At 37.0% G+C, this 27,611-nt stretch overlaps 2 protein-coding genes across 5 annotated transcripts in view; one reads left to right on the top strand and one right to left on the bottom strand.

Moving 5' to 3' along the window:
- BAG2 (BAG cochaperone 2) overlaps positions 1 to 8,799 on the top strand; it is a 9,474-nt gene extending 675 nt beyond the window's left edge. Inside the window, exons 1-3 of one of the 2 annotated variants that reach the window (XM_085324855.1) lie at positions 3,887 to 5,899; positions 6,784 to 6,893; positions 7,940 to 8,799. In XM_085324855.1, the coding sequence (XP_085180981.1) occupies positions 5,826 to 5,899; positions 6,784 to 6,893; positions 7,940 to 8,340 (585 nt within the window). In that variant the 5' untranslated portion in view covers positions 3,887 to 5,825 and the 3' untranslated portion in view covers positions 8,341 to 8,799. Of the gene's footprint in view, positions 1 to 3,886; positions 5,900 to 6,783; positions 6,894 to 7,939 lie in introns of those variants that run through there. The other variant, XM_085324854.1, reaches the window with a different exon arrangement.
- Positions 8,800 to 12,226: 3,427 nt separating this feature from the next.
- RAB23 (RAB23, member RAS oncogene family) lies at positions 12,227 to 27,464 on the bottom strand. 3 transcript variants are annotated; one of them, XM_085324851.1, is made up of 7 exons: positions 27,125 to 27,464; positions 25,569 to 25,770; positions 24,669 to 24,754; positions 20,153 to 20,309; positions 18,553 to 18,635; positions 17,181 to 17,273; positions 12,227 to 16,330 (listed from the first exon to the last, which is right to left on the bottom strand). In XM_085324851.1, the coding sequence occupies exons 2-7, from the start codon at positions 25,721 to 25,723 to the stop codon at positions 16,191 to 16,193; spliced, it is 714 nt and encodes a 237-aa protein (XP_085180977.1). In that variant the 5' UTR covers positions 25,724 to 25,770; positions 27,125 to 27,464; the 3' UTR covers positions 12,227 to 16,190. The 3 variants fall into 3 exon arrangements, with proteins under 3 accessions (XP_085180977.1, XP_085180978.1, XP_085180979.1); XM_085324852.1 differs by lacking the exon at positions 27,125 to 27,464 and adding an exon at positions 26,971 to 26,992; XM_085324853.1 differs by lacking the exon at positions 27,125 to 27,464 and adding an exon at positions 26,529 to 26,937.
- Between the last annotated feature and the right edge of the window lie 147 nt (positions 27,465 to 27,611).

Raw genomic sequence — 27,611 nt, 5'->3', positions numbered from 1 at the left:
CGGCGCCGAGCGCTGCCGGGGCTCGGACCGCGCCGGGGCGGCGGGGCGCTGCCGTCCGGGCGCTTGATACCCGCGCCGGTGCCTGCCTGCCTCCTGAAAGTCAGTAAATACCTGCGCTCTGAGAGGAGAAGCCATTCTGCGGCTTAGGTATCTGTGTGGGGCTTTTTTCCCTAATTAATTCTGATTATGATCGGTGTTTCATTGCTGTGTCAGAACATGTTTTGCCTTCTCTTGTTACTTGGCATTCCCCAAATAACCCATTTAATTTTTTTTCCAGTTTGGTCATCTAAGGGGCGATTCCATGCCTTTAATCAACCTCCTTGTTCTCTCAGCTCTCCTTAATTACAGTGTCCTTTTTGAGGTGGATAAATGCACATGGTAATGTGGGTGTTCCACTGATTCACCTAATGGCRTTAAAATTTCAACACGCCCTTTCTTCATTACAGCTGCATATTGATCAGAGGCTTTCGCAGAACCACCCTTAATCTTTCTAGGTCTTTCCGAAGTCGCTATAATGAAGAGCTCTGTGAGATACAGTACTTGTATTTTTCCCTGTCTGTGTGCATTACTTTGCATTAATCAACTGGGTGTATTAATAGCACTGATGTGCTATTATATTATTCTTTCACTTAGGTTATTAAATCTCTTTGAAGTTCTTCACAGACTTCTCTAAATTTGACTAACCAAAGTCACTGTCTGCAAACTTTCAGTCTCACTGCTGACATCCAGATCTGATGTGGGAATATATAATTACAAAACATTGTCCTAAATAAGCACTAGAACTATGCAAATTTTTTTTCTTTTTACATCTGCTGAGCAACTTAGTAGAATAAAGCAAACACTTTGGTTAACTAAAAATTAAACCCAAAATTGAAGTTTTCTGTCTGTTTTTGGTTTTTCAAATAGGCACATTTCAATCTGCAAATTGGTTAAAGTCAGTTAGGTTTATTTTTGTGTTTTATTTATGTGTAAGTAATCAGCCTGCCTAACTTAAAAATTATTTAAATGATAGGAGGGAGAGCTTCCATACTTCCTCCTTCTCCAGACAGTTTATTTTAGCTATAGTCCCCTGAGATGTTATTCGTAAATATAAGTGAAAATTTGTCAAAGTGAACTGTTGTCTTTAAATAACCCCCTGTACAATTTTCAGTTGTCAAKTTGCTTAAGCTTGAGGGCTGAACCCTTCAGCAACCCTCATTCCCTCAGTCTTTTCCTTTTATACAGCCTTCTTGTGTCTCTGTTCCCATCTACCAAGAGAACATTTTTCCCCAACAGTAACAAGGTGTTTTTGTCCCATGTAGGTATGTCACCATGGGGATGTGCAGTATACTGCCTCCACGTGCTTGCAGAGTAGTTCTTACTGAAATCCACTGGAAAGGGAGATTAACTTGGGGTGGGCACAGCACTTATCTGAAGGAAGGAGGCAGTGCTTTAGCAGTATAGCTGTATGTATGTAGCCATGTAACTCAGGAGAGGGTGTTTCACGGCTTGGAGACGATGGCTGGAGAGAGGCTAAATTCCCTCAAGCATTCCTTCTCTGTACATCAATGCTTGCTTAATTTACCTTCAGTTGTGAGGAGAAAAATATGACTTTTATCTGTAAGCAGAGAAACATATTTATAAAGTATTAGTTGCTGCTGTGATTTGAACAACAGTAGTGGAGAAACTGAAGCACACAGGTGYTTGATCGTGTCATTCTCCATCCCCAGATAAGTTTCCCCATTCACCGGCTGTAAGGGCAAAGTGAGAAGAAACGAACTGAAGTGAAGGCCAGAGGCAGWGTTAGGAAGAGGTTGTGCAGGATGAAGCTGCATAGCTCTCAGGGAGTTGGCCTGTCCCYGCGAAGCAGCAGCGAGGAGGCAGGGGGCAATGGGGCAATGCGCTTAGCGCCCATGCTGTTTCTAAAGGTTTGRCCCCTTCCTTTGCCCTGGCTGCCCATGAATGCCAAGAAATTTCAKCAGGAGCTGGAAGCAGGACCACAGTTTCTGTTTATGAGTCAGAGTGTTCTGGTGATTGTATTAAATGAACATGTCATTCTAAGTATAAWAATACATAAGATGCAAAGTCAGGCTTATGCTTTTGCTTTATTTATTTATTTATTTATTGTCCTYCTTCTGTCTTCATTTTAGAATAGCCTTACTTCCCCTCATCATTTATTTGTACGCTTTTTGGGCAGTTACCTGARAATAGAAACTCAGTTCAAGCTGCTCAGGATACCAGAGTGAAAAACCCTGCTTTGTCTTAGTACAATGTGTTTAACTATTTCAGAAAGAAAGCTGCGCAGTCCACAAATGTTTCTTTTTTTCCCYGGAAAATTTATCTGCAACTTCATCATAGGTGCTTTACTAATGAGTTATTTAAATAAGTCAGTAGTTTAAAGGAAAGAGTTATTGCAGCTGTCATAAAAAAAAAAAGGGTCAAGTTTCTCACATGGAAACAAAAGCAGAGACTGGTCCACCTGTTCCTCAGGGGAATGCTGTAAATGGTATGTAGGAAAGAAAGGCACTGCACTTCTGATCTTTCAAACCAAGGAAAAGCCAAAATAATGGATGCTTTCTTAGTATTAGATAATCAAAGGAATATTAGTTGGCATTCAAAACAGCAAATACAATCAAGTTAAAATATGACCAGATGTTTTCATCTATTRGTGAATCACCATACCATTACATTAGGGTAATTGATAATGCAACATAAATCTGAACATCTTGTGGTTTTTGTTAGCCTTCTTTTTTTTAATTGAAACTTGGAYTCTGTTTTCGCTTTTGGTTCCACTGAAGTCACTTCAACTAGAAGTTTACTTCTGATCCCCCCCCCCTTTTTTTTGCCCTGCAAAGTGAAGATTTACACRAATTATGAAATAAAGGCACTTGTTAAGAAATTGAGAGCTGACAGCAAGGTATGGACTTGGTGGTCTTGTGAACAGAGAGAGAARGGTCTAAAAAGTAAGGAGAAGGGTAAAGAGAGGGGCTGCCTGGACTGAGCTTTTCCTCAGATGCTGTGTGGGAGCCCACAGGACCAGAGGAGATCTCCAGAAATGCCTGGGCAAGTGCCTGGAGGTATTGGGTTCCCTCGCACTACCATTTCCTGACCTCTCCGTAGAAGCCAGGGGAGCAAACATTAAAAAAACAGCAAAGAGAGCAAAGCAGGAAATGAGGCAGTTGGGAATATTTGTGAATCTGTAGGTGAGGAATGAAAGGTTGAAGCATGCGCCAAGTCCTCAGGTTGCAGGGGGAATGGCATGCTATAGACATCTACTAAAATGGCAGTGTAACAGAAATGGTTTGTAATTCCCTGCTTTTGTTTGATATCTCTGTGTGAACTTTTCCAGGCTCCATTCAATGTAGTTAAAGTACATATGTTATCAGTTTAGGTTAAATTGAAATACTTTTTGTATGTGTGAATAAAAGTGTTCATCAAAATAACCAGAGGTAGGAATTCAAAATCTTACTTTGATGCACCCTGCCCAGCATCTTCTCTGTATGCAACACTAACGTATTTTCCTGACTCGGCTGCTGTGTGTCTGTGCGTGTGTGTGTGTTTTCCCCTAGAGTGCTGTTCTGAAATCATCCTATTCTTTTGTTTCACTTGGAAGTCAAGGTCCTTCCTAAATTCAGCTGATCATTTCTCCAATCTGTTGTCTAACTTTTTCAGTCCATTTTCATCCTTCCTTTCTTTGAGAATGTACCTCAGGCTTGCTTGCTATATGCTGAGGTGCTGCCTTTGCTGCCATGTTGAAGAAATTAGCCCTCTGTGTTTCCGAATGAATTTTCACAGGTTTTGATGGCTCACCCCTTCAGTAGTGGTGGATGATAATTTCATCAGAAATAGTACTGGAAACCAAATGAGCACTGAAGTTATACAGGGCCTTGAAGGTGAGGACAACATACGAGAGTTCATGCAAGGTCCCTCATTAACTGCCGTGGAAACAGAAGTCCTCCATTTAACCAGCAAGTGCATGAGCCACAACATGCTGTGTTACCACATTGCGCCTCAGTCTTGCCCTGGAGTGGTCACTGAAAGTTGATCTTTTCAGTCTTTTAATCCTGGCACACTACTAATAATCAGTGGTCAAAATGGAAATTTTTAGAAGGGATAACATAGGGGTGAGGAAGTYCTGACATGCTGCTTTCCTGTCCCTTTCCCCCCCCTGCAGAAGGAGCTGGTGCACTTTGATGTGCCATTACATTGTACCAGGGTTGACATGCATTTTGACCGCATGGCAGTAAATGCACTAAAAATATTAAAAGCCCATTGGATTTTAGACGTATGTGGCACTCAATATTGCAGTAGACAAAAATGGTTAATATAATTCCCAAGAATTCGCTATAGGGCTTTGTATAAAATAGTAATGTCAATCAAAGCAGTAACTGGTAAATTATGTTTTTATGCAGTACATGATCATTAATTTTGCTAATGTGTTTTTTAGGTCCTACCTCAYATTACAATAGTTCACTACTGGAAGCAGTGGTATTTTAGGCACTCTCTTTAGAATGACAGCAGTTCAAGATGGATCTCTGTCACAGTTTTTCACAGTCTTTATAGGACCTAGCAGAGCCTATCGGAAATCACCAATTGATCCACTCACTGAAGACAGAGCCTTAATTTTTAAATCAGGACAGTGACATACCTAAGTTGATACAAAAAGATCAGTAAAATCAGATTTTAACACTTCCAGATTTCAATTCTAAGCTTTCTAGGGACCAAAATAGGCTTTTAATTGTAAAAATGTTAGGTTTTAAAAAGGCATGGTGTGGCATTTATGGAAATAATAGACTTCTTAAATTATAAAGTGGAGACATCTGCAGTATGAAATGATTCTACCTGCTTTGTTACTCTTATAAAGCAGTCCAAAATAATAATTAAGAGTATTTGCTCTTGGCAAGAATTTGCATTGCATTAACCTTTCCCACTCCTCCTTAGAATTAAAGAAAGGCCTGAAGCATGTGCTTTCACTGACAAAAATTAGACCAAGTCTTTTGTAAAATAGAATTATTTCAGCAGCACAGTGCATGTTCACTCTGACTACATATTTATTTTTATTCTCTTCTTCTGCCTTTTTCCACTCTTTTCTCTTGCTACTGTTTTGCAGTTGTGCTGCCACCAGTCTTYGAGGCAGGAACATTAGCTCCCTGCTTATTGCAACAGATAGATAGATAAGCTCATATCTATGCAAGCAGTGATCAGTGATCACCATCTTGTGGCTGTGTCCAGTCAGGAGTATAAAACATCCTTGGSGATTGGGGTTGGAAAGAAAGAGGATGGTAGGATTTGACAGTGCTTAGTAATAAAATTAAAGAATGCCAGGATGAAAGAGCAGTGTTTATCAGTAAAATGGCATGCTGTAAAAACAGTGCAAGGAATGAATGTAAGAGAATGAATTGTGTTGTGGTTTGTTTTCCCTTTTTGGCCAGGTTTAACAAATATATCAGAGTAGATGGGTTCCCTTGCTGTTTACAGAGCCTAAGTCACCCAGACTGTGCTGAAAACATCTAGAACTGTCAACCAGGTTCATGTGATATCCTCATATGACTGGTGTGGGGTCTGGGAATGCAGAGTTGTCGTTTTTGGCACAACTCTTGCAGTAGTTAAAGCTTGGCGAGTTCTCCATGGTRCAGTCTTCCCCTTCCCCTAGTCCTACAGGCGCAGAGACAGAGGAGGGGGACGTTTCCCTCCCATCCCCAGCCTCCAAACTCAGCAGTTCCTCAAGTGCTTTTCCACATCGCTTGGCTGAACTGCAAAGTCTTCTCCCTAAAACCGTGGCAGCGAATAGGACATCAGTTAAGGACTCAGACTCAAATTTCTAGTGTGGCATTTTCACATCCCTGATGGCCAGAGCAGCTTGTACGTTATGCGGCAACGAGGAGAGGGGAATACTGAAACGTAGACCATGCAGCTTAACGTGACTGCAGCTAACAGGGAGAATTAACTGAGTTACCTCTTAACAGGTTAACCTGTTAAGAGAGTGCCGTTTCTGATACACTTTCTCCTTACCGTCGTCATGGCACACGCTAGTTTCAGCCCATTGAATGGGACTAGGGAAAGTCAGGGTTTGGAAGGGATCTAGTTTCATGTTTYGCCTCAAGCCCAGACGCAGGAGCTGATCAGAGGGACGCTTCCCTGCTGCACCCCTTTGTGAAGGCCCCAGCAGCTGCGATGGCAGGCGGCCCGCCTGGCCGCCTCGCAAACAAGGCACGTTGCTCGGCAGGGACGCCCCKACAAAGTGGAGGGAGTGCGTTCGCTGCGTCTCTCCCGCTCAGAAGGGGTCAGTGGTGAGGGGGCAGACGTGGCAGGAACCGTGGTGGCCCCAGGCCCCTTGCTCTCTCTGGAGCCCATGTAGGTGCTGTGTGGGAACCTTGTTGGGTTTCTTTTTGTTCTTTTGCCTGATAATAATTGCCAGGTAGATGCGGTGGTTCTGCTATGGGCCTTGGGACAGTCAGGTTCTGGGTATCCAGCCCCGTGGCGGCTGTGGAGCGGGATTGAACAGAACCATTGATAAAACAAAGTAGATGCAAGGCAGGTTGAATTACTGTGGTTTGAGTTGTTTGTTTTTGGTTTTTTTCTGTTTGTTTTTATTTTAATCATGCTAATTCTTGGAAAAAAGACATGGAAGGAGGCCATGAAGTCAAAGTTTGGCTCATGATTAATTTGCCCATGGGTAACTAAGAACTGACTTCTATAAGTGACTTTTTTTTTTTTAAAAAAAACCCACTTTTTTAAAAAAATATAGGTGAACAATTGTCTTATTATTTAAGGATTTTGTTTGGTTCACCCATATATATTCAGGGTAGAGGCTTTCCGTGATGCAGCATCTGCTATGGAACAAGAAAAAGAAATACTGCTAGAAATGATCCACAATATACAGAACAGCCAGGATATGCGGCACATCAGTGAAGGTGAGAAGCTGCATTGCCATACTCTCATAACTGACCTGAAGTCAAAATAGCGCATCTTAGAGAGCAGCTTAGTTCAATTGCTTGCCTGGGGTAAAGGTACAGACGCTTGAGCCAAGGTTATTGAAGGGCCTTGTGTTACTCTGGGATTCCCTTATTCTTGACTGCTTACATCTACATTCYTGTTCAGCAGAAGAATCTACCTTAAACATCATTACCGAATTTGTGAAGCCCATGCTTAGTTCACCGCTTTATTTTCAAAATCAAGGCTAATATATCTCTACTGAGAGGAAGAAGTTGATTTTTATTTTTAGTTGAAAACATCATTTTAATGGCTTTGATTACATTGACAGGAGTGATTGCTACAAAGTATGTATGGCCTGATGAAGAACCTATGGTTCCAATGGCTGTGTGACCTAGGGGKTTAAATATATTCTCCAAACCCATATCTTTTATAGTCAATGACTTAATGACTTAAATAGACAGTTTATTGGGTTCTTTCAGAGCCTGTATGTAAAATATGTTGAGTTGGTATTTTATGGGGAAAAAACACAAATGTTTTCAAAAAATAGACTTGTCCCGATCCCCCTTCCTTTTTTTTAAATGGCCTCTCACTGAGTCTGGTATTCAGAAATCATTTCTTTTGTTACGACCTTTTAGGGTACAGTATAAATCTCTTCCTCACAGTGACACAGAAGGTCCTTAACACGCTTGTTTTGCTAATAAAAGATGTTTACTGGTAATACTGTATGCTTCACTTTTACCTGGCATAGCAGGCATTGGATGGGCAGCAGAAAAGTAGAGCTTACATTTTGAGTGAAGTTAACGTCTCTATAAACCAAATGACACTAGCCTTTGTGAAATAAGTAGGACTTAGATGCAGAGAACCCCATTTGTAGCCTCTGGAAATCTTGTTCATTGTCAGTTGCTTAAAAAACATAAACCTCTAGTACCTCTTTTACTATGTGTTGCAGTTTGATTATCTTGATGTTATTTGCACTGCAACATGCTAGCTGATAACCTAGATCTTTTTTTCCCCCTCAATTTAGGTGAGAGAGAAGAACTTAATCTGACTGCTAATCGTCTGATGGGCCGAACCCTCACTGTGGAGGTTTCTGTAGAAACTATTCGAAATGCCCAGCAGCAGGAATCCCTGCTACATGCCACAAAGATGATTGATGAAATTGTCAATAAACTTCTAGATGATCTGGAAGATTCCAAAATCCGCCTAATGTCACTTTATGGTGCATGTACCTCTGATGTGCCAGCAGGACCCATCGATCAGAAATTTCAGTCTGTTGTAATTGGATGTGCTATTGAGGATCAGAAGAAAATCAAGAGAAGGCTAGAGACTCTGCTCAGAAACTTAGAAAATTCTGAAAAGTCAATCACATTGTTAGAACATCAGAAATCATCTGTTCGACAGTCYTGCAACAGCAAACAGGATTAAAACCTTCTCTTGGTTACTTCTGTCAAATCACCAAATGATCAAGTCTCCATTAAAAAAAAGCACACAGAAGGCTAAGAGAAATTACTTTTTACAGATACATGCCTAATGCATACACACGTGCACACACAGATTGTGAGGTGCAAGCATTTAATGGGTTTTGGTAGTACTGGCATTTTATTTTGGCAATAACGCTATCCAGGTTTCTCCTGTAGAATTGATGCTGCTACTGCAAATTGTAGTGTGCTTCTGCTGAACTGTCAAGAACTGTCAAAATGCAGCCTTTTTTCTTTCTTTTTTTTTTAAACTGAAGTTGTTTTGTCATATACTAAGATTTCAATTACCACAACTTTTCTCTGCTGTATACATAGTGTATGAAACAGATGTTTGGGGGCAAAAAGACAAATCACTGCAATAAACCGGAAAAAGTTAATAAACTGTATATTGTATTTTCCTAACCAATACAGTGTCCCACTTCTTACTGATTTTAATAATTTGGCACTATTTGTAAAGTAGATCCCACTATTTTCTAGAAAGAGAGAGCTCTAATTTATACTGGGGAAGTTAAGGGCAATGAACAGTCCATCCAAGGGTCACAGAAGACGAGAATGAGGCTCTACCTCTTGTGATACCCGTTCCATGCTCCGCCTATGGCATAATCCTGTCTCCCACTATTTCTGTGTAGTTTGAGGTTGCTGTGGATGTTTTTTTTTCTGTTTTTGTTTTTAAATAAGATAGTTTAAAGGGGAATTGCATTTTATCACTTACTGCTCTGCAAGTTTAAGCTCTTTGGTTTCTGATAACTTTCTGTGAAGCAACAAAGCAAAATGGGTATATTCTTAACTGGCRAATACCACATTTGTTTCTTCTTAAGTTCAGCCTTATGCTTTAGGGAAAGGTGGGGTTTTTATTTTGGCTTTTTCTCCTACCTGCTGCCCCTCTAATTTCTGTTTATCCCTACACTAACTCACCAGCTGCAAGTCCAAAACYGAAAATTTTAGAGAGCCTGGGATTTCCTCTTAAAAGGCTTGAACTGTGTCAGYAAAGGGTAGTGGTGTCCATAAAAGCCTGCCAGAGTGCTGACAAGTCCCACCGCTTCCCAGCGGGTTGCTAGAGAGACCAGGCTGCGCAACTGTGGGCAGCCCTGCCCCTACAGCTTCTGGGCTAYGAATCAAAGAGGCAACATTTGTTCATGTTAAAGCTCAGCTGTGTGGGAGGGAGCTGGAAAAGCCAGGRCTACCCAGGTGGCTCCCAGCTTTCAGATCTACAGCTTCTTTGGTAATTTGAGCATCCTAAATGTTACAGCCCTGGTGTCACCTCTAGCATCTGGGGAGCCCTCAGAGCTCCAGCTCAAGGTGTGGCTCTGCCTAACATGAGGCTCTTCCTGCCCAAACAGTGTTTTAACTCCTTGCATCTAGGGCAASTGTATTGTATGGGGGAGCTCATACCTGGGACACTCCAGCAGCCACAAGTTAAGAYGCTACATTTTATTCCAGAAACAGCACCTGGTTTTCAGCTTTGAGTTTGCAAAGAGTTCCCAAGAATTTGGCAAGATTTATTTTCTTTTCAGATATTTCTAAAAATGCAATTCTAAAATTAAACTTATCATGACTACATTTTAGATAGGTGTAGGCTTTGACAAGAGAAGCAAAGCTTCCAGCTGTTTAACAAAGCAATGAAGTCCATGATAATGCGGTTTTTCTCAGAAATCTCTCTCTGGAATATGGTTCAAGGGAACATAGTCTATCTGTGCTCAGAAYATTCCTTCAGGCAGCTAAAAGAAATTTTACTTTTTACACCATTTACTAGTATAACACAACTGTGATTTTGTTCTCAAGGACAAAAGTGATCAAAAGATCAACAGATAAGTTTATAGCATAGATTAGTAACTTAGGCCAAAATAAGGCCAGAGTTTATATTTTTTAAGTTCTTTCTCTGTTTGCTTTAACACTTTCTAAATTCTGTATCTGTATCTACAAGTGCCTCTATCATTACCATCTCCTTTTTTTAAGATAAAGATAGCATACTGACTTTCCACATCAAGTATCACATAGGCTTAAACAATCAGTAATTTTACAGTAGGTGAAACTCTTAACAGTTTCACTCATACAGGCATATCTGTAGACATCTACGGAGTCTTCTCCTGTAGTTTCAAACTGGCTGTCTTAAACATCTATTGCTAATATAATTCAAAATAGCTAAACGCAGTTGACATCATGCAAGTGACATGGATCAACAACTACACAGATGGAAGATTTTAAAATACCTATTATTTTATATAAAAGTACTATGTTGTGACACCCCCCTCCCCTCCCAGTCGATCAGGCATAAGGCACAACTGAGACAAAGTCGGGTATAGAAAAATTTACAYATTTACACAATAACACCAATACTGGTTCTGGTATCTCCCGAACAAAAAAAATAAGGTTATTATCTACTTTTCAGTATAATCCACTTTTGGAAAACAGTGATCTGCAAGCATGGAAAGTTTTCWCAGACATGGTGAAGTACCTAGGTGTTTAAAATGATTATGTTAGGGACTGGCAGCAGATGACTGGCCATCTTAAATGGCCATCTAGCTTCCTACAGGCAAATGTGATACGGTGCATAAAGTGGGTACATAAAGACCCACCTAAAGAATGTCAAAGCTCAATTCAGTTTAAGCACCTACCTGATCTAATACTATGTAGTACTTACTAAAAGTCTTCGCACATTCTGAGTTTGTTTTTTTCCCCTGCTAAAACACTGCTAATTAATCCTTACTGGGATGCTAAGCAAACAAATCTTTTAGTATACCAAACCAGATGCAAGAGATRGTAATAGTACCTTATTTTCCAAACTACCTGGGTAGGAGGCAGACCCAGCTGCTGTGAATTCTGTCTTACTAAAGCCAGTGGAGTAGACATCTGTTTATTCTCAGAAAATCAATCAAGCATCTTTGATATATTAGCAATATTTTAATGCCATTTAATGCCAATGTCTGCAAACACTGGCTTGCTGATTTAAATTGGGTCATTATATTAGCCACACCAATCATGGAAAAAGCAGAAGCCAACCACAAAGAGCAGAAGCAGCACATATTTGTATTTGAACTCAATAGAGAAGAAACCAAGAGGCAAGAGCTTAGAAACACTGGGATGGCCATGTTTGTGCCTTTTAGGATTTCTGTAATATCTGTTACCTTGGATCCCAACTGTTAGCAACATATGGACTAGAATCAGGCACACAAGCTTCTGAGCAGACTCAGACAGTAATCAAATAAAAATGTTCATACATTGCTGTGAAACAACTAATATCACTTACAAGARAATAGTAGAATTAACTCCTATGGCTTTTACAGGAACAGCATACACAGAATATTTAATTTTAAACATTTATTTTTCCACTTGAGAATTAACTAAGTTATATTGACATGTTTTTCTAAAAATATATATTATATTAACATGAGTGCAGGAAGGTGATAGAAACACTTACACACATTATCTGTTTTAACCACTCAGATTCCTATGAACTTGCAAATAGAGCAAGCAATTTATAAGTAACAACGTATCTTAGCAATGAGAGCAGTATTTCTCCTGGTCCAGATTATTATTATTTTTTAAATCTTTTGACCAACTTGAGTTGGTTCTGCTGAACATTTATCTCAGTWAGAGACAACAGGAATACTCCACTACGTTTCACTGTTACCTTAATTCTACTAGTACCCTGAGAACAAGGCTAATTTAGTACTGCAAATGTAGGACTCAGCGTCGAGATGGCAGTCTCATGGTGTTGAGATGACTGTCAGCTCTCATATAGAACACAATTTRTTATTTAAAATAGAACTGTGTGAAATTTCTCTTACTCCACTCTTAGCACCATTGGTCCCCTCTTTTTTTATGGTTTTATGGATTATCTATTAGGTGCCATATTCAAGAAAAATATTTTCATTTGTAAGCCTCGGATACTACTTGAACACAAAGATACACACAACTGAYAATTCCTATGGAAATATGGTAAGGTAGTTTTGATGAAATCAAGCTTATTGGACTACGCAAGTTCAGGAGCTACAATTTTAGCCAAAAATTTATGATCCCATTCAGAAAAGCAGCAGGGATTYAGGTACTGTCACTGGAACGCAAGAAACACGTTTGTTAGTTTGCTGTTTGATTGAATTTCTACAAGTGAGTTCACCAGTGCAAATAATGAATTTTATTACTGATTAACCAGTAGCTAGCTATCAGCTTGACTAGATGAATTAACAGATTCACTATGCTTGTTCAACTGAGTACTCTGCATGTACTCAGGCAAAAAACACTCAGCAYTACAATGTGTTCAGCTGCTCAATTCCCTTTAGTAATAACATACATCTACAGAAGTGATGTGAAAGAAAACTACGTGTCAGATACGCTGTAGCTCAATAGCAAAATATAARACAGTTTTACTTAAGTATAAACAAAAAAAATTAAACAGGAAATCAGACTCACAGTATGGTAATTTGGGAATGGTGACAAAAAAGAAGAGCTTTGCGTTAAGAAACACTGAAAATAAGAAAGCTCCAAAATTGTTTTAAATGGAATATTTGTAATTTTTAAGTTAACAACACACACACACACACACACATAAATCTTAGTGTGACCAATCTTAAAACGTTGAGATTTGTTATTTCCAGTTGGAAACGCATGATTGAACTACAACTTTGCATCAAATGATGCCCCACTTATGGAAGAACACCCATTCACTGAATGGACACAACACAGGAGTGACAGATGCTTTAGTGCACAGTCTTCAGTGAATGCTTATTTCACTAAGGCATTAACACGTACTGAAGTTTTCCATCAGTGGTAGCATTATCAGTTGAAAGCAAAGAGTATTGTCAAGGTTCAAATAATATATCCAATGCAGCTATTAAAGAGATATTAACAGATATAACAGGTTTAGTCTCACAGAACAAAACTTCGTGTCTTGTGATAGGAACGTCTGTTGCTGGCAATACAGTATGTTGCTCTGCCACAGATCTAACAGGTAGCTACATCCTCTTCCACCGAGGAGGCACACAAGATGCACAGAAAAGGGCATTTTTTTTTCATCAGCTCTGCATGCATAGGYTTTGGTAAATACACAGTATTAGGATATTTTAATGAGAACACTTTGAGTGGGGAATGAGGCAATGTTTATAATAAAAGTTATTCACAAGGGACTACCTGAGTGCTAAAAGTTTAGGCCTGTCTTCTCATCCAAAAATCAAAAACTACTCCCACTGAATAGTGATGCGAATACCTAAGGAATTCTGCAATACGCAAGTCATCTAGTTCACATCTGAATACTAAAAAACAGGAGAAAAAAATGTAAATTTTAAAGTAATGTACATGCAGAGTACTCTCCTGTCAAATGCTAATTTGGACAGTTTCCATCTCTGTTATAGTGGAGAATAAACACTGCAAAGTACAAAGAAAAAAAAACACTTTAGAATTAAGATGGGATTAGAATTAAAACTTACTGTTACCCAATGCTGCAAATATATTCTTAGCTTAAAGCCAGTAAGTACTAAATTTCAACATCTCCTAAATTTAGCAAGTCTGTCAAGTCTCCACCTATGATACTGAGTTTTCAGTTCTTAAAATAGTGGTTTATAATGACAAACCTTAAATACAAATGGYTACTATATGTAATAGTACAGATGTTCATTATATAAAACAATTACTTATTTTCAGTACTCTGTACAAAGTTAAATAAGACAAAAAAAAGATGCTTCAGACACTTTGTGGTTCTGTTTGCTTACAAAAAGAAACTGKCAGACAGACAGTGAAATGTAAAAAGTTTCCATGTTAAACATTYGTAAAAATTCTTCATGCACACATTCTAACCTAATTAGTGAGATGGCCCCATTAGGTACAGTTATAATTCTTTGTTACCAAATCCTAAATACCTTACTTCTTAAATTGCTACAACAGCTGGGACTCGGCTCCATCTACACATACAAACAATGATTAAATGCACTTGTTGGGGGGGGGGAGAGAATAAAAAAAGAAAAAAAGGCCCTTATCCGAGAGAGAATACAAGAAACACATGGTGAAGAACACACAGTTTTGCTGCAGTAACAAAGGGGATCGAATGCCTTGAAGACCACCTTCCTGCCAGCAATAGGAGATGCTGCAACAGCTTGTCAAAGAAACAAAAGGTACTCAGCAGAAAGTCTAATATAGTAAACAAAATACAAAGTTCAGAGATCTTTAGTGTTCGTGCGTAACTGTTGCCACCCACTTCTCTCCCTGCAGACAGTGGGACAAGAGTACATTTCAGTTTTCATACTCATTGACTTAGAGATAAAATAAGTCAAGCTTCCTATATGAATTCACACAGTGAAAAGTCTTTYCTCTTAAAATATACAGGATCAGTCAAGTCATTTTCAATCTCATACACTATTTAAAAAAATATTAAAACTCTTTTTTTTTTCAAGCAGAGTATCATTGCATTTGTCACTGGCAGGTTAGTTATAGAAATCCTAGAAAGTTAAAATTACATCATACCACAAAAAACATGTAAACAGAATGGATATTTAAAAACAAATGCATGTTTTTGAAGAAGATTAAAAAGTGTTTATTTTTGGTAAGTAAAAGATATCTTGATCAACATTTTTAAAGCACCTTAGTGATTTAGGAGCCTAAGCCCAAATGAATTTAATTTAGATTTGGGCYCCTAAATGTCTAAATCACTTCTGTAAATTATTAAGCACTTTAAAAAWTTTTTGCCATGTCTCTGATCCCGCTGATTAGATTTTCTTTAAACAGCAGCTATCTCTTAATCTATGAAAACAATGTAATCCAGTCATCAGCTGCAATTTCTTGGATTTTCCACAGTCTAGTTTATGATATCCAAGAGGAATTTCTCCAAAGAACTTAAACATTTTGTGACACTACTTTGCAAGTTCTTTCTGCACAGATAATACAGCATAGAACAATCAGGTTTTCGACAAGAATATGATTATTTTTATAGTGTCCATCTGGATAATTGTTAGTGTTAGAGACCATGTTATTTGTTCAACCTGTTAAGACTGAGAAAAACAAACTTACAAGAACATCTGTAGCACAGCATTAGGTAAAAAGTAGTAACATTTTTGGCACCATACATTTTTAAATCTAAGCTCTTAGGCCCAAGGTGTAGCAAGTTAAAGATACACAGTACCAACTSGGAAAGTCTCATCTGAAACACAAAACTTTAAGAAAAAAAAATATTCTAAAAAATCATTAGCAAGTCTGCACAATAAGTCAAATAACATATACACTTGAATTTAGCCTAAATATTCATATCAAATGTTTACATTTACACCGTAACACTCACATAATACAAGTATATTGCACTAACAGAATTGCCAGAATCTATATGAACATAATCTGGCATAAAATGCGATGCCTTCATCATGCTCTTCCTTTAACTTTTTAATGACCTGGCTAAGCAATTCTAACATGTTTTCTTTTAAATTTAATTGTAAGTGGCTACTTCACCTTGGGCCATAATATTATGGTCTGTACCTATACTTGTAAGCATTATSCTTATGTTAAATGTGCTTCACAATACAGCAAAACCTAATTCATAGCTCTGTAAATAATTCCTTCAAACAGAAGAAGCTTGCTTAATTTTTAGAAAGTGCATGGGGCAACCATGGTTCTATGTTTTGCCACCAGGTGTCTCACTCTACTCACCAAAAAAAATTGCATCAGCAATTTTATTTAGATCCACCATCTATCAAAGATCCCATACGCACAGGAGACTTGCTAAAGCACTGGTAAAATACCTCTACAGCTGGCTTCATTCCGTACTGAACTGCACAACTTCATCCAATTCACTGTCATTTCTTTTCCTGCAAAAGTGGTCTAAAGTATGCTGCAGTTGCTAAAAGGACCTCTGTTTTTCTTGGTTCTCTGTTTGTTTGGTCTAAGGTTGATGACATCTCCGCCATTAAGACTGCTAGTATTCTGGTTGGAGTGACTTCCACCAGCGGTATTGAAAACACCTACAGAATTTAAAGACAAGAAAAGTACTTCTGTTTCTTTATATCTGGCAGCATAATATGCTGATGCTTAAGRCTCAACACTTACTAATAGATAATAATGCATCTCAAAGGCAAACTCTAGTTTTTGAAGGTTTTATCTATTTTTGTCATCATTTTTGCAGCTAAGTTCAAAGTACAGCTGGATGGAATTACCAGCTAGGCAGTATATTTAAAGCTAGTATACAACATACATCTACACAATTGAATTGAGTGCATATGCACTCAGATGTTGATCACATGGCAGTCAGCTGAGTAATACAATAAAAGAATGTGACAACATGAAAGTTAAAAACTTTGCTGAGATAAAGTTTTTAAAAAGATTGAATAAAAAGGAAAAGCTTTAGGGAAAATCAGCTGACTCAGAAGTGCTTTAAAGAAGGGCTACAGAAGTTCAGTATTCCCTATGAAAAGGCAAAGCTTACAGAGACCTTATCACACGCCAGATATTTTCACAGTAAGCCTCTTGTAAATCTGCACCAAGATGAGCAACACTAATTACATTTAAAAATAAAACAAAACAAGGATCCTTTCTCAAGCCCTTACACAGTATTTTTTAAAAAAGAATTAATCATTGGTACTTGCCAAACATTGGCTAGAAAATTCAGTGCATCAGCTTGACATCTTTAACTTTAGACTCACAAAGTTACTTTACAAAAGGAAAGGAGACAATATACTAAGATAGGAAGGTTAGTAATTAGAGCCTGACTTAATTTCTGTTAACTCTGAAAGGAAAAAGATTAGACCATATGCTTTGATGGCAAATAACACTGTCTTTGTTTGTTTGATTGTTTTTAAATCATATTGTACTTACCAATCTTGTTACTGCTTGTATGTACTAGTTCCGGATCTTCTGCTGTTTGTTGCTTGAGCCTTTGAAGATATTTATCAGCCAAATATTTAAAAACTGAAATATTAAAAAAGWATGACATAGTATGCTTGAAAAATATCTTCATACCAATAAAAGTATCTTCATACCAAAAACTTGCTGGGTGACAGAAGTGCATTTGACAGATTAGGTTTGCCACGATCTGGTAAGTGATTCTCTCCCAGCAAGCTTGGGCCTCTGAGCAGAATCCAGTTCAATGTCTGCCCAGACTTTATTGYCTGCAGTACTAGGGCCTGGCACAGCATACTGGACTTTTCAGGACTCTTGTAATGAGGCTGGCAGATACATATTGCCAAATGTTCCAATTCACACAGCTTGAAACTTTTCAAAATTATGTAGTATCTTTAGGAATTTTTATATACATATTTCACAAAAAAGCCTTAGAACAACAGCAATCATAAAACTCAACAGCAGCACTGTTCTAATGTAACTAATGCTATCCCTAYACGAATAAGTGTATGACAAGACCATCTAAGATTCTGAAAAGTCTGCAACTGTATGAGATTTTTCAGAATCTATATATGTAACAGTTATTTACAGTTGTAAATACTAACTCATTTAGAGCCTGTACAAAAAAAWTTTACATTTTTTCTTATGTAGAAAATCTGTAGAAAATTTGCTTTTCAATTTAAAAGATATTAACAGTGGAGAAACAGGAAGTTAATTTGTAAGTTTCTCTGATTAAACAAAAAATAAGTCAGACACAAAAAATTCCATGCTTATTCAAAACTATTCCACACAGGATAGGGATTGAAGTACAATACTGTTACAAAATTAAATGCACGCATTAAAACGWGATACTTAGGAACTGGTAAGATATCACAAATAGAAAAAAGGCAGCAACAGATCCCATCTTTAAATATACTTTAACTATTAATGAAACTATTACATAATAATAAATAATATGGATAAACATTTATCCAAACTATTAACTACTATGAACTAAGCTGTTCTACAATTGCATATTGTAATAATTGAGGTTTTACCTATAATTTTTTTTTTAAGCTCAGTGCTTACTGACAGTCAATAGCACCAACAAGCCTGAACACAGTGACACTTTTAAATACTGTTGCTATATTTTATTTGTGGAAAATGTACATGCACGAGGAAACAGGCATGACACGCTGATACCAAACAATTATAGCTATATGTTTAAAGTGTGCTGCTAAGAAATATAAAAAGGATGGCAAATATCATAAAAAATAAAAAAGAGACGATAACAGTTCCAAACTACACAGACGTATGCCACTATAGAGCAGATTACAACAGGGTAGGTGTCTATCATGTTATCTCTTACCTTCAGTTACATTTAGGTCTTCTTTCACAGATGCTCGATAGAATCTTAATTTTAGCTTTTTCGCCAGTGCTTCTGCCTCTTCACTGCAAAAAGAAAAAGACTTTGTAAATACTGATTTGTATAATTTTTCAGCATTTATCAATATTTATAGACAAAATGCTTTGTGGTTAGTCAAAAATGGCAAGGTGGGTTAAGAAGTGCTGAACATACAGACGTACTTGATCCTTAATTGCTTTACAGTATCTCCACTATGACAAGAAGATTATTTTACACACAATTTCTTTATGGCCAAAAGTAATTGCATTTCAGTATTTATTGGCTTTATTAACAATAAAATTTCCCAAGCGTTGCAAGACAGGTGTCACTGAAACCAAAAGGAGCTTGTAATTATATGATACTGAGCAACAGGCCCAGAATAACGATTACCACAGCAAAGTGAAAAGAACCAAAACCCCCAACTCTTAGATATATTTTACTAAAGCAGTAGATGATGCAATCATATGAGTGTAGAGGTGAAATCAAGAGTTACTTTTTTGGGGGAGTGGGGGGAAGGGGTAGTGGAAAGGGGRAAAGGGAGAAAGAAGCCAACTTGTGCTAAATTTTAAGGAAAGGTTGAAGGAAGTTATGAGAATTTCACCAAGGGAAATTATGTCATCAGAAGGATGAAGTTGCTGAGGCAGATGAAGTATTTTGAGGACAAAACCTAAGTGACATACCATAAATAAAGGAGGAGCTCAAATGCAATTTTGCTTTTCCTTTGAAAAATCCTCAGTATTCTGTGCAGAGGGAGTAGAAGCTGATTTATGCCATCAATGATGGCAAACAGAGAACAAGGAGAGCCAGTGTAGAAAACAGCAAAAGGGAGAAATAATTTAATCTCTCAGGAAGATGGCAGAAATAAAGAGGTGGAGAATGGTCAGCCTTATCATGCAGTATTTTCCACAGTATATGCTGTTAAGCTGATTTTGTAGCAGAAATGAAATGAGGCATAGATACAAGAAGTAAGGCAGAATGGATTGACAGTAAAATCTATGAAGAAAAATACAATGAAAAAGGATCAGCACAATGCAGTTTGAAAATATTAACAGATACAGATTTCTATAACAGTTATTTTTTGACAAAAATGGGCAAAAGAATAAATTCAAGAAAAGCAAACAATATTACACTTTTTCAAAAAACCTATTTAATACTCTTTATGAATTTAGCAAGCTTTCATTAGCCAAACTAGATTTTGTAAACTGGTGCACAGCAGAGTTTAACTATAAATTTTATCAGGCAATTCAGTTTTAGAGCTTCCTATTGAAAAGGGGAGAGATTCATATCACGGCACAACCAAACTCATGCCATTCCTCTGTCTCATTCTTAAGACAACAGCATGAACCAGAGTTCCTAGCTCATCAAGCCCATCTGCCCAAGGAACTACACTCACGCAGTAACACCAACCATCGGTGCTTCTAGGGCATGTTTTCATATATGTTCTAGGTTTGATAACCTATGCATCAAAAGCCTTCACAAGAAAATCCCATAGATTTTTTTTTAAAAAGTATGTCTATATAGGAATACATGTTGTTCTTTAAAAATAGCATCATAAAACTCCTACTTCTTTATACAAGAGTCATCAAGGAGATCAATCTTATTCTGCACAAGAACCGTGGGAATGTCTCCAACTTCAGTCACCACTTTTTCTTTCCAGGTAGGGATTGCTTTGAAGGACTCTCTGTCAGTTGTGGAAAACACAAGAACACAAGCCTGGGCGCCTAAAAATATACAACCAATTACAAATACAAATATATACAAATCAACCAACAAACAAGAAAAAGAAAAGAATCATATCATATAAAACATATTTGGAAAATGAGGGTTTTCTTCTAATTTCTCTCATAAAAGTCACCTTTTATTACCAGCTTGTGTCAAACTAATGGTTAGAAAATTCCCAAAAATGAAAGTAGTAAATTACTATGTTATTTCAATCATTGTTCCTGTTCTTCACAATGGTTACGTCTGTTACCTTTCAAGCTATTCCAGCAAGGTCGGTGTATGCAGGGGAAAGGAATAGGAGGGGGAGTGGAAAGGACTGGAAAAGGGGGCTGTTTTTCCCTTACTATTTTTCAGAGTTTAATGGAAACCAAATAGCAAATATTTTTCARTATTTGTAAAACTCATTAAACATTATTCTTTATGCTACAATAATTTAGATTTAAAAAGCAGAAAAAATAAAATTATCAAGCAAAGTTGTGGTTATTTAATAGCTCTTCAGAGAAAATAAGTGTATTTCTAATTCACGCTCATTCTATAACAGCACTATGGTAAGTGATAAAGGTCTTTTGATTGTTCTTTGCTATCCTCAAGAAACTATTTCTCTTTGCATGTTAAACTCATGTAGAAACRCTATTATTTATATTCCTTTAATATATTTGATATTCTTATAATAGAACTCTGTATATTTGCTAAGGGAATTGGTAGCTGATGTCAGATTCTGCAGTGTTATTTTGCAGTAAATGTCCCAGTCTAATATATATAGCATGAAAAATTATTTCCTTTTATCAATATGGTTTTAAATTTACCTATGAGTTTCACAGAGCATTTCCCACTCCTGTACTCTGTTTGCCTTTGTACTTTGACACAATGTGCTTATTACTTTTATTAGGTTTCCTCTCATTTATCAGTTCAAAGCCAAGTTTGGTTTAGTTTTACAAAAGTTTTCCTATTCTCTTTAGGATTCTTTCACCTATCTTTAAAATCTTCCCATGGTTTTATACAGAACAGTAAGAACTGCCCCCAGAACTTAATGTGAAGTTCTACCAATAAAACAGTAGCAATGTAAAGTCTTCCATAATTTTCTCTGWCTTATTATTTTGTGCATGAGATCAGGGCTTTGAAAAATACTATATTTTTATTTAAAAAAAAAGATTCCAAATTAGCTGCACAGTCACTGTTTGCTGCAGTATTCACAGGTAGGCTAATTCAGGAAAAAAAAAGTTAAGAGCAGCACTAGCATCTCTACTTCATTCAAGAAGAGAATCAAGAAGAGACTCAGCCTGTCAGCTGAGTAGGTCTCAAAACTCCTTAGTAAATTGTCCCATCCTCATAGACTCTGTAAGCRTATCTTCTTCTTTCACAATGGTACAAAGCCCACATAAGAGAAAATGGGTAAAGAAATTTCTTATCACGATAGACTCACCCAGGGCTTTATACCTGTACCTACTCGTTTCACTCTTCTATTTTTGGGCTCAGCTTTTTCAGGCTGGGACAAAGAATGTACTCCCTATAAAACTGATGCTGTCATTGTAAAATTGATGTTGTTGGTGTCATGTTCAGCCTCAAAGTGAGATCAGAATCCAAGGTCAATGAAATCATGACYCAAAAGTTCTTGTTTTTGTTGATGGTACAACTGCTGTGGATTCAGGCCATCTTTCATAGGTGGTAGGATGTAATGTCTCACTAACAATACCCAGAATAGGGCTGTCTTGTTTCTTCTGGTGTGAGGACAGTCTTGCAGCCCTCCCATTATTGTAGTTAATATGGCCGAAACTGGTTGACATGTGYAAGCTAAAGCAATGCTACAAAGGCTTGAGAAATATGAAGTCTAACTAGTATGCAACAAAATGAGGAGTCTCATCATTTGACTAATCAGCAACCTGATAAGAAACTTGAGCAAGATGCCTGTCTTCCATCAGAAAATTAATAAGGATCTATACAAGACGGAAGTGGCAGTGTATGTAAGAGGATGCATACATAAGGAAGTGTCCAAATACTGCCTTGAAAGATAGCAATGTGAACAGAACACAACAGCCACTTGCAAATGTACTTAGTATATGAACAAAGTACCTAATCAATTAGAAAATGCATGATTTACATAGGATAGAGGAAGATAAACAGTAAGAGGATCTGTGATACGATAAATAACGTGTATACAAAGCTTTCTTCARATCTTTGAATTTAGACTGCTGGACAGTTTGACTCCCTGTGTTGTTTGATCATGGGTATGCAGCCACACCAGCTACTTCACATATTCACCTGTATACAGAAAACCACATGACAAATCCACTGTCAACTCCAATTTTATTTCCAAGTGAGGCTGAATAAATTCGGTCCCTGGACAAGATAAAGCTTAGAAACAGACTGTGAAGCATTAATGTGTGGTCACACATATTAATGGTCATGGATGAGCAACCGATCCCTGAAGAACAGATAATGCACAATGTTCCACGTGAATAAATAGGCCCTAGKGTAACAATAGTGGTCAGAGGGATAGTGACCTGGGGAGAGGCAGACAGTAACAACTGAAGTAACAACCAGCATCTATCTTATCTACTTTGAAGGCATCTTCCCCATATCAGCAATAACTCATAATGAAATCCTTGCATTCCCAAAGTATGCTTGACTTGTTGCTTCTGTAACACTGTGTTTACAGATCTGCTGCTAAACTAAAATTGCATTCCAGGCTCTTATAATTTTCCCTTGTCCTTCATGAGTCCAAGTCCAGTGTAGAACAGTCACCATATCAAACAGCTGTTAGATATCCATATTATTGTCTACAATATGTATCTGCAGGCATGTTTATGTTCTATTTCACTGTAATCTCTTCTGTATAAAGATCTCAAAGGTAGAGTTCTAACTGCATTAGGCAGGGTATGAGTTGTGAGAAGATTTCAAGGTTCCCAAGCAGATTTTTTAAAACCACCAGTTTTGCTTGTGGGAAGTGAGGTCAGTAAGTGTACTTCATGTACCCCTGAATACTCTGTATTTTAACGTATCAGTCTCAGATAACCAGGAGAAAAACRCTTTGGCTTGAAACAACTGAACATAGACTTAACTCAATGTTTCAAAAACCCTTCAAATAACACACACAACTGAGCTGAAGGCGAGAGAGTAAAAAGGAAGCTCAAAGATATTCAAGTACTRCTTTCTAATCATTTAAAATTCACAAGCTCAACTTGTAAACTGTACACTAACAGAATGGCCTGTTTCTGCATAAGGATAAAAAGAAATGGGAAAAGCAGTTTTTTTTTCTTTTTTTAAAAAAAAAGATAATAATCAATTACAAGTGATAACCACAAATATTAGAAAAAAAATTSGTTGCTAAAGCTCTTATTGTAACATTTTAAAAGGTCAGAAGACTATATAAYCCTGAAACAGTAAGGTATAACTATTACTTTGTCTCCAAATAAGGTAATTTTTCTAAGGTATTACACCATAACAATATATTTTTTCCTGCCATCAGGTAATTAGTTTATGACAYGAAGTGAGTAACGTAATCTTTGCTATCTAAGTCATTCATGTGGCACATTAAATATATATATATATAAAAAAAATCACAATCACTGTTAAACTATGTGCAAAGAAAGTTAAGTAGGGAATTCATAACTGACTGAATAAACTGCCTTTATAAAACTAAATAACGTAGTTTCTATTTATGAAGTAAATACACTTTCCATATTACCCAGCTGTGTTAACATGCTGAAGAGAGTCTGTACTAGCAACTAAACTGTTGCGCTTAGTAAAGTATCTTTCCAGGATGACTAGTGGATTTTTTCCCCTTGGATTAATTCGTAAATGTTCCAAAAACTAAGGTTCAAGYATTTACAAGTATATTTCTTATAGAAGTAAGCAAACACCTTTAGAGGAAAAAATATAATGACAGAAAAGTCAGAAACTTCAAATCAAAATTACGACACAAATTTCTGCGTTCCGATTTCATTTTTCTCTCCATTTCCTCACTCCTATTATTGAGGGTGAATAATCAATACCATGACCTGAAACTTTAAAACTATCTWAAAATATTTTAAAGGGTATACTGGATCAAAAATACAAGACAATCATTGACACACAAAAAAAAGATAAATTTTGCATTTAGCTGTTTGAATGACCACATACAGTTTCCATGCAGATATTGGTCTCATTTTGTTCAATGCTTTTAAAGAAAAGTACGGAGCATCCTGCATCAAGTTGCACTTAAGTGAGGTATCTTACATGACAGGGAAAACCACTGAGAATTGAAAAGTTTGAATAAAACATGCTTTGCACATACACAGAAATCTTATYAAAGAGATCGAGAAATATCTTAAAAGATGTGCAGACTGAAAAACAAAGAACAAGTAACACAGTATTTTCACCTCGGTAGTAGGCCTTAGTTATTGCATCAAATTCTTCTTGACCAGCAGTGTCCCATAACATTAGCCTGACGTCTTCATCATTAACTCTGAAATAAATGACATAATTTTGTCATTGATACTAAAGCAATTCATATCAATTGACATAAAAAAATATTTCCATCTCTACAATATGTGCGGATAAGAGTAATTTAATTCAAGTTTAACTTGATTTAACGTAATATAACTTAATACCAATAATGTTTCACCTCTGTACCATGCTATGGCAACAGACTCTCAATTACATTATGTGCTGTGCCCTGACAATTCATATTACATTTTCTTCTTCTATTCTACCTCTTCCTCTATAAGGAAAAAATAAAGAAATTAAAACAAAAGCTTAGGCGCCTGAATAATGACCTTTTTGTCTTTTTCATTAGCTTATACAATTTATAGAGTTTGCTTCTTATTACGGTATTTTCCTTTTATCAAATATAATTGGCTATTATCTGCTTATATTACATAAAGAGCTCRGATCTGCATTGTGTTTATTTTTTCCCCACACCTATTTTTATATATTTCAGATAATAAACGTGTGTAATCATTTTATCATRAACTTTTCCATTTTAGATAAGAAATGACAAAAAAAAATCAATAGGTGATAGAAAACACATGAAACCTGATTAAAAAAAAAAAGCTTAATATGACAGTTTCCACTTTAATTTGAATTACAATTCTAAATCTTGGATGGAAAATAGAATATGATTTTAGTCTACTGTGCAAAAGAGGAGACAACTCCCTTTTCCTAGCTTCAGAGACAGCTGACCTTGTGTTTCAAGTCTCTATAAACCTTAAGGTTAGAAAAGAACAAAAGAAATAGAGTGAAGGCAAAAACAAATAGCAAGCCATCTGTTTAATACGCACTGAATTTGTCTCTCCAAGAAATCTACCCCGATAGTTTTCTTGTAGTCTTTTGTAAAAATCCCTTTGCAGTATCTCTGAATCATACTGGATTTTCCAACAGCTCCATTTCCTACAACCACCACTTTGATGGCCACCTCCATATCTTCTTCCAACATCTTTGCAGCTCGGGCAATCTTCTACTTAATTCAGGAATCTCTCAATTCTGTAAATAAAGTAAATAGCTATGCTTAATATTGTGAATAGAAAGCAAGAGGAAAGATGATTACACATTACGACACATAAAAACCTTACAACTTATTTCCAGCTCTGCCACAGGCTACTTAGTGACTCTGGGCAAGTTATTTAATGAGTCTATACTTTCATTTACTATTTATTCATTAGAAATGAAAATAACTGTCTTTTTGAAAATTTTGATTATGGATTTGTTAACAGAGGGATAGTGATTTTTTTTTTTTTTTTTTTTTTTAAGTTGCCTATGGATCCATCCTGGAACTCTATCTCTGTTTTAACTTCTAGACAGTAACATACTACAAATAATATGTTGTAGTTATGACAATAAGTGGTGCTGAGTGCATTTTATTTTCTTGAAAGGCAATATGTTGGAAGAGAAAAAATTTACCGTACCAATTGAAAAATGAAGTTAATAATAACTAGATATATAGATATTAATAAATATTAATCAATAAACTAAATAATGATAAAGCTATCACAGTTATCACTAATATTATCTGTGCCAAGTCGTACTCTAAATAGAGCTGTTTAAAATGTTTGTGTGCTAAACATAGTATTGGCTAAACATGTAGTTCTATGAAGTTAAACACACATCTGAAAAACAGGATATAAAATACTTTTAATAATATTATAAAACATTTTAAATAAGTTTCTAGCTAAACAAACAAACAAGCCTCAAAATATCCCCTTAAGACCTTGGCTAATGGCTGGCTAACATGAATTCTGCACCTTTCAGCTTCCAAAAATCAGTCTTTTGATTTCAGCAGATTGTGTGAACAGGAAAAWTATTCTTCCACGGTAAGAATGTGTTGCCACATGTTGATTACATTCCTGATGCTCCTCTGCTAACACGTACACAAGTTCCGCTAATCAATCCAGCGTCATTAGTCTACAATACAACAACTTGCAACTTCAGCCATTTGTTTCCTTATACTCAAGTATTCTCACTTAACACCAATACCTTGAAAACAGTTTATGCATTCAAATCATTAATCTATTTAATTCTGTGATTCTATCCCTTACTTCAGTTTTTATGAATTTCTCCAAATTTATCTTTGAGGAACAGACAACCATCAAAATCAAGCATATTTGCATGTGCTGTTAAATGCTGATAAATCTACTGCTATCATTCAATCAATTTTTGGTGTGTGAATCTAAACACTAAACTTACTAAATATTATTTGATAAGCCAGGGCATTTTTCAAAGGTCTTTTTTTTAAAAAAAATAAAATAAAAAAAAAATAATAAAAAAAACCACCCCAAGATGCTGAATAATCCAACTTTCTCAAAACCTTTTAAAACGTTTAAGCTTTTAAACAAGTTACCTTACAAACACTCAACATGCAAATTAATTTCTTTTTCTTTTTTTTAAAGAAGTCTCCATAAATATATTCTCTGTGACCACGAGCTTACACCACACGACGTGGCCGCCGCAGGGGGCCTGTTTAGTTTCCCCCCCGTTTAATTTGTCCGCGCATTAACAGGAGACAAGGCCAAAGCGCCGAAGCACACAGGCAAAGCGCGCAGGGAAGGCGCAGGGCACAGAGCTTTTACATAAATTAAAATCCCAGCGTGGAAGAATTGAAAGTAACGCATGAGCGCCATTGTAAAGATGTTTCATTCAGGGTTTGTTGGGGTTTTTTGGGGGTGGGGGAGCAGAAATGCAAGCGCACGTAACAGCGAGGCGTCCGCCGCAGCGAGACCCGGCGCTGCGCGGCCGCGCAGCCGCCCCGCGGAGCAGCGATGCCCGCCCCGGCGGCGGCAGGACGTGCCTGCCCGCGATGCGCAGCACCGCGCCGCTCCCGCACGATA

This window comes from Rhea americana, unplaced genomic scaffold (genome assembly GCF_003343005.1).
Source record: "Rhea americana isolate MKP2758 unplaced genomic scaffold, rheAme1 scaffold_94, whole genome shotgun sequence".
NCBI lineage: Eukaryota > Metazoa > Chordata > Aves > Rheiformes > Rheidae > Rhea > Rhea americana.
This window is presented reverse-complemented; position numbering and strand designations above follow the sequence as displayed.

Coding starts and splice junctions, on each gene's coding strand:
- RAB23 (XM_085324851.1), bottom strand. CDS start 25,723: ATGTTGGAAGAAGATATGGAGGTGGCCATCAAAGTGGTGGTTGTAGGA. Junction 24,755..25,568: donor TTCTTGGAGAGACAAATTCA/GTGCGTATTAAA, acceptor CATTTATTTCAG/AGTTAATGATGAAGACGTCA. Junction 16,331..17,180: donor TACAAGCAGTAACAAGATTG/GTAAGTACAATA, acceptor TAAATTCTGTAG/GTGTTTTCAATACCGCTGGT.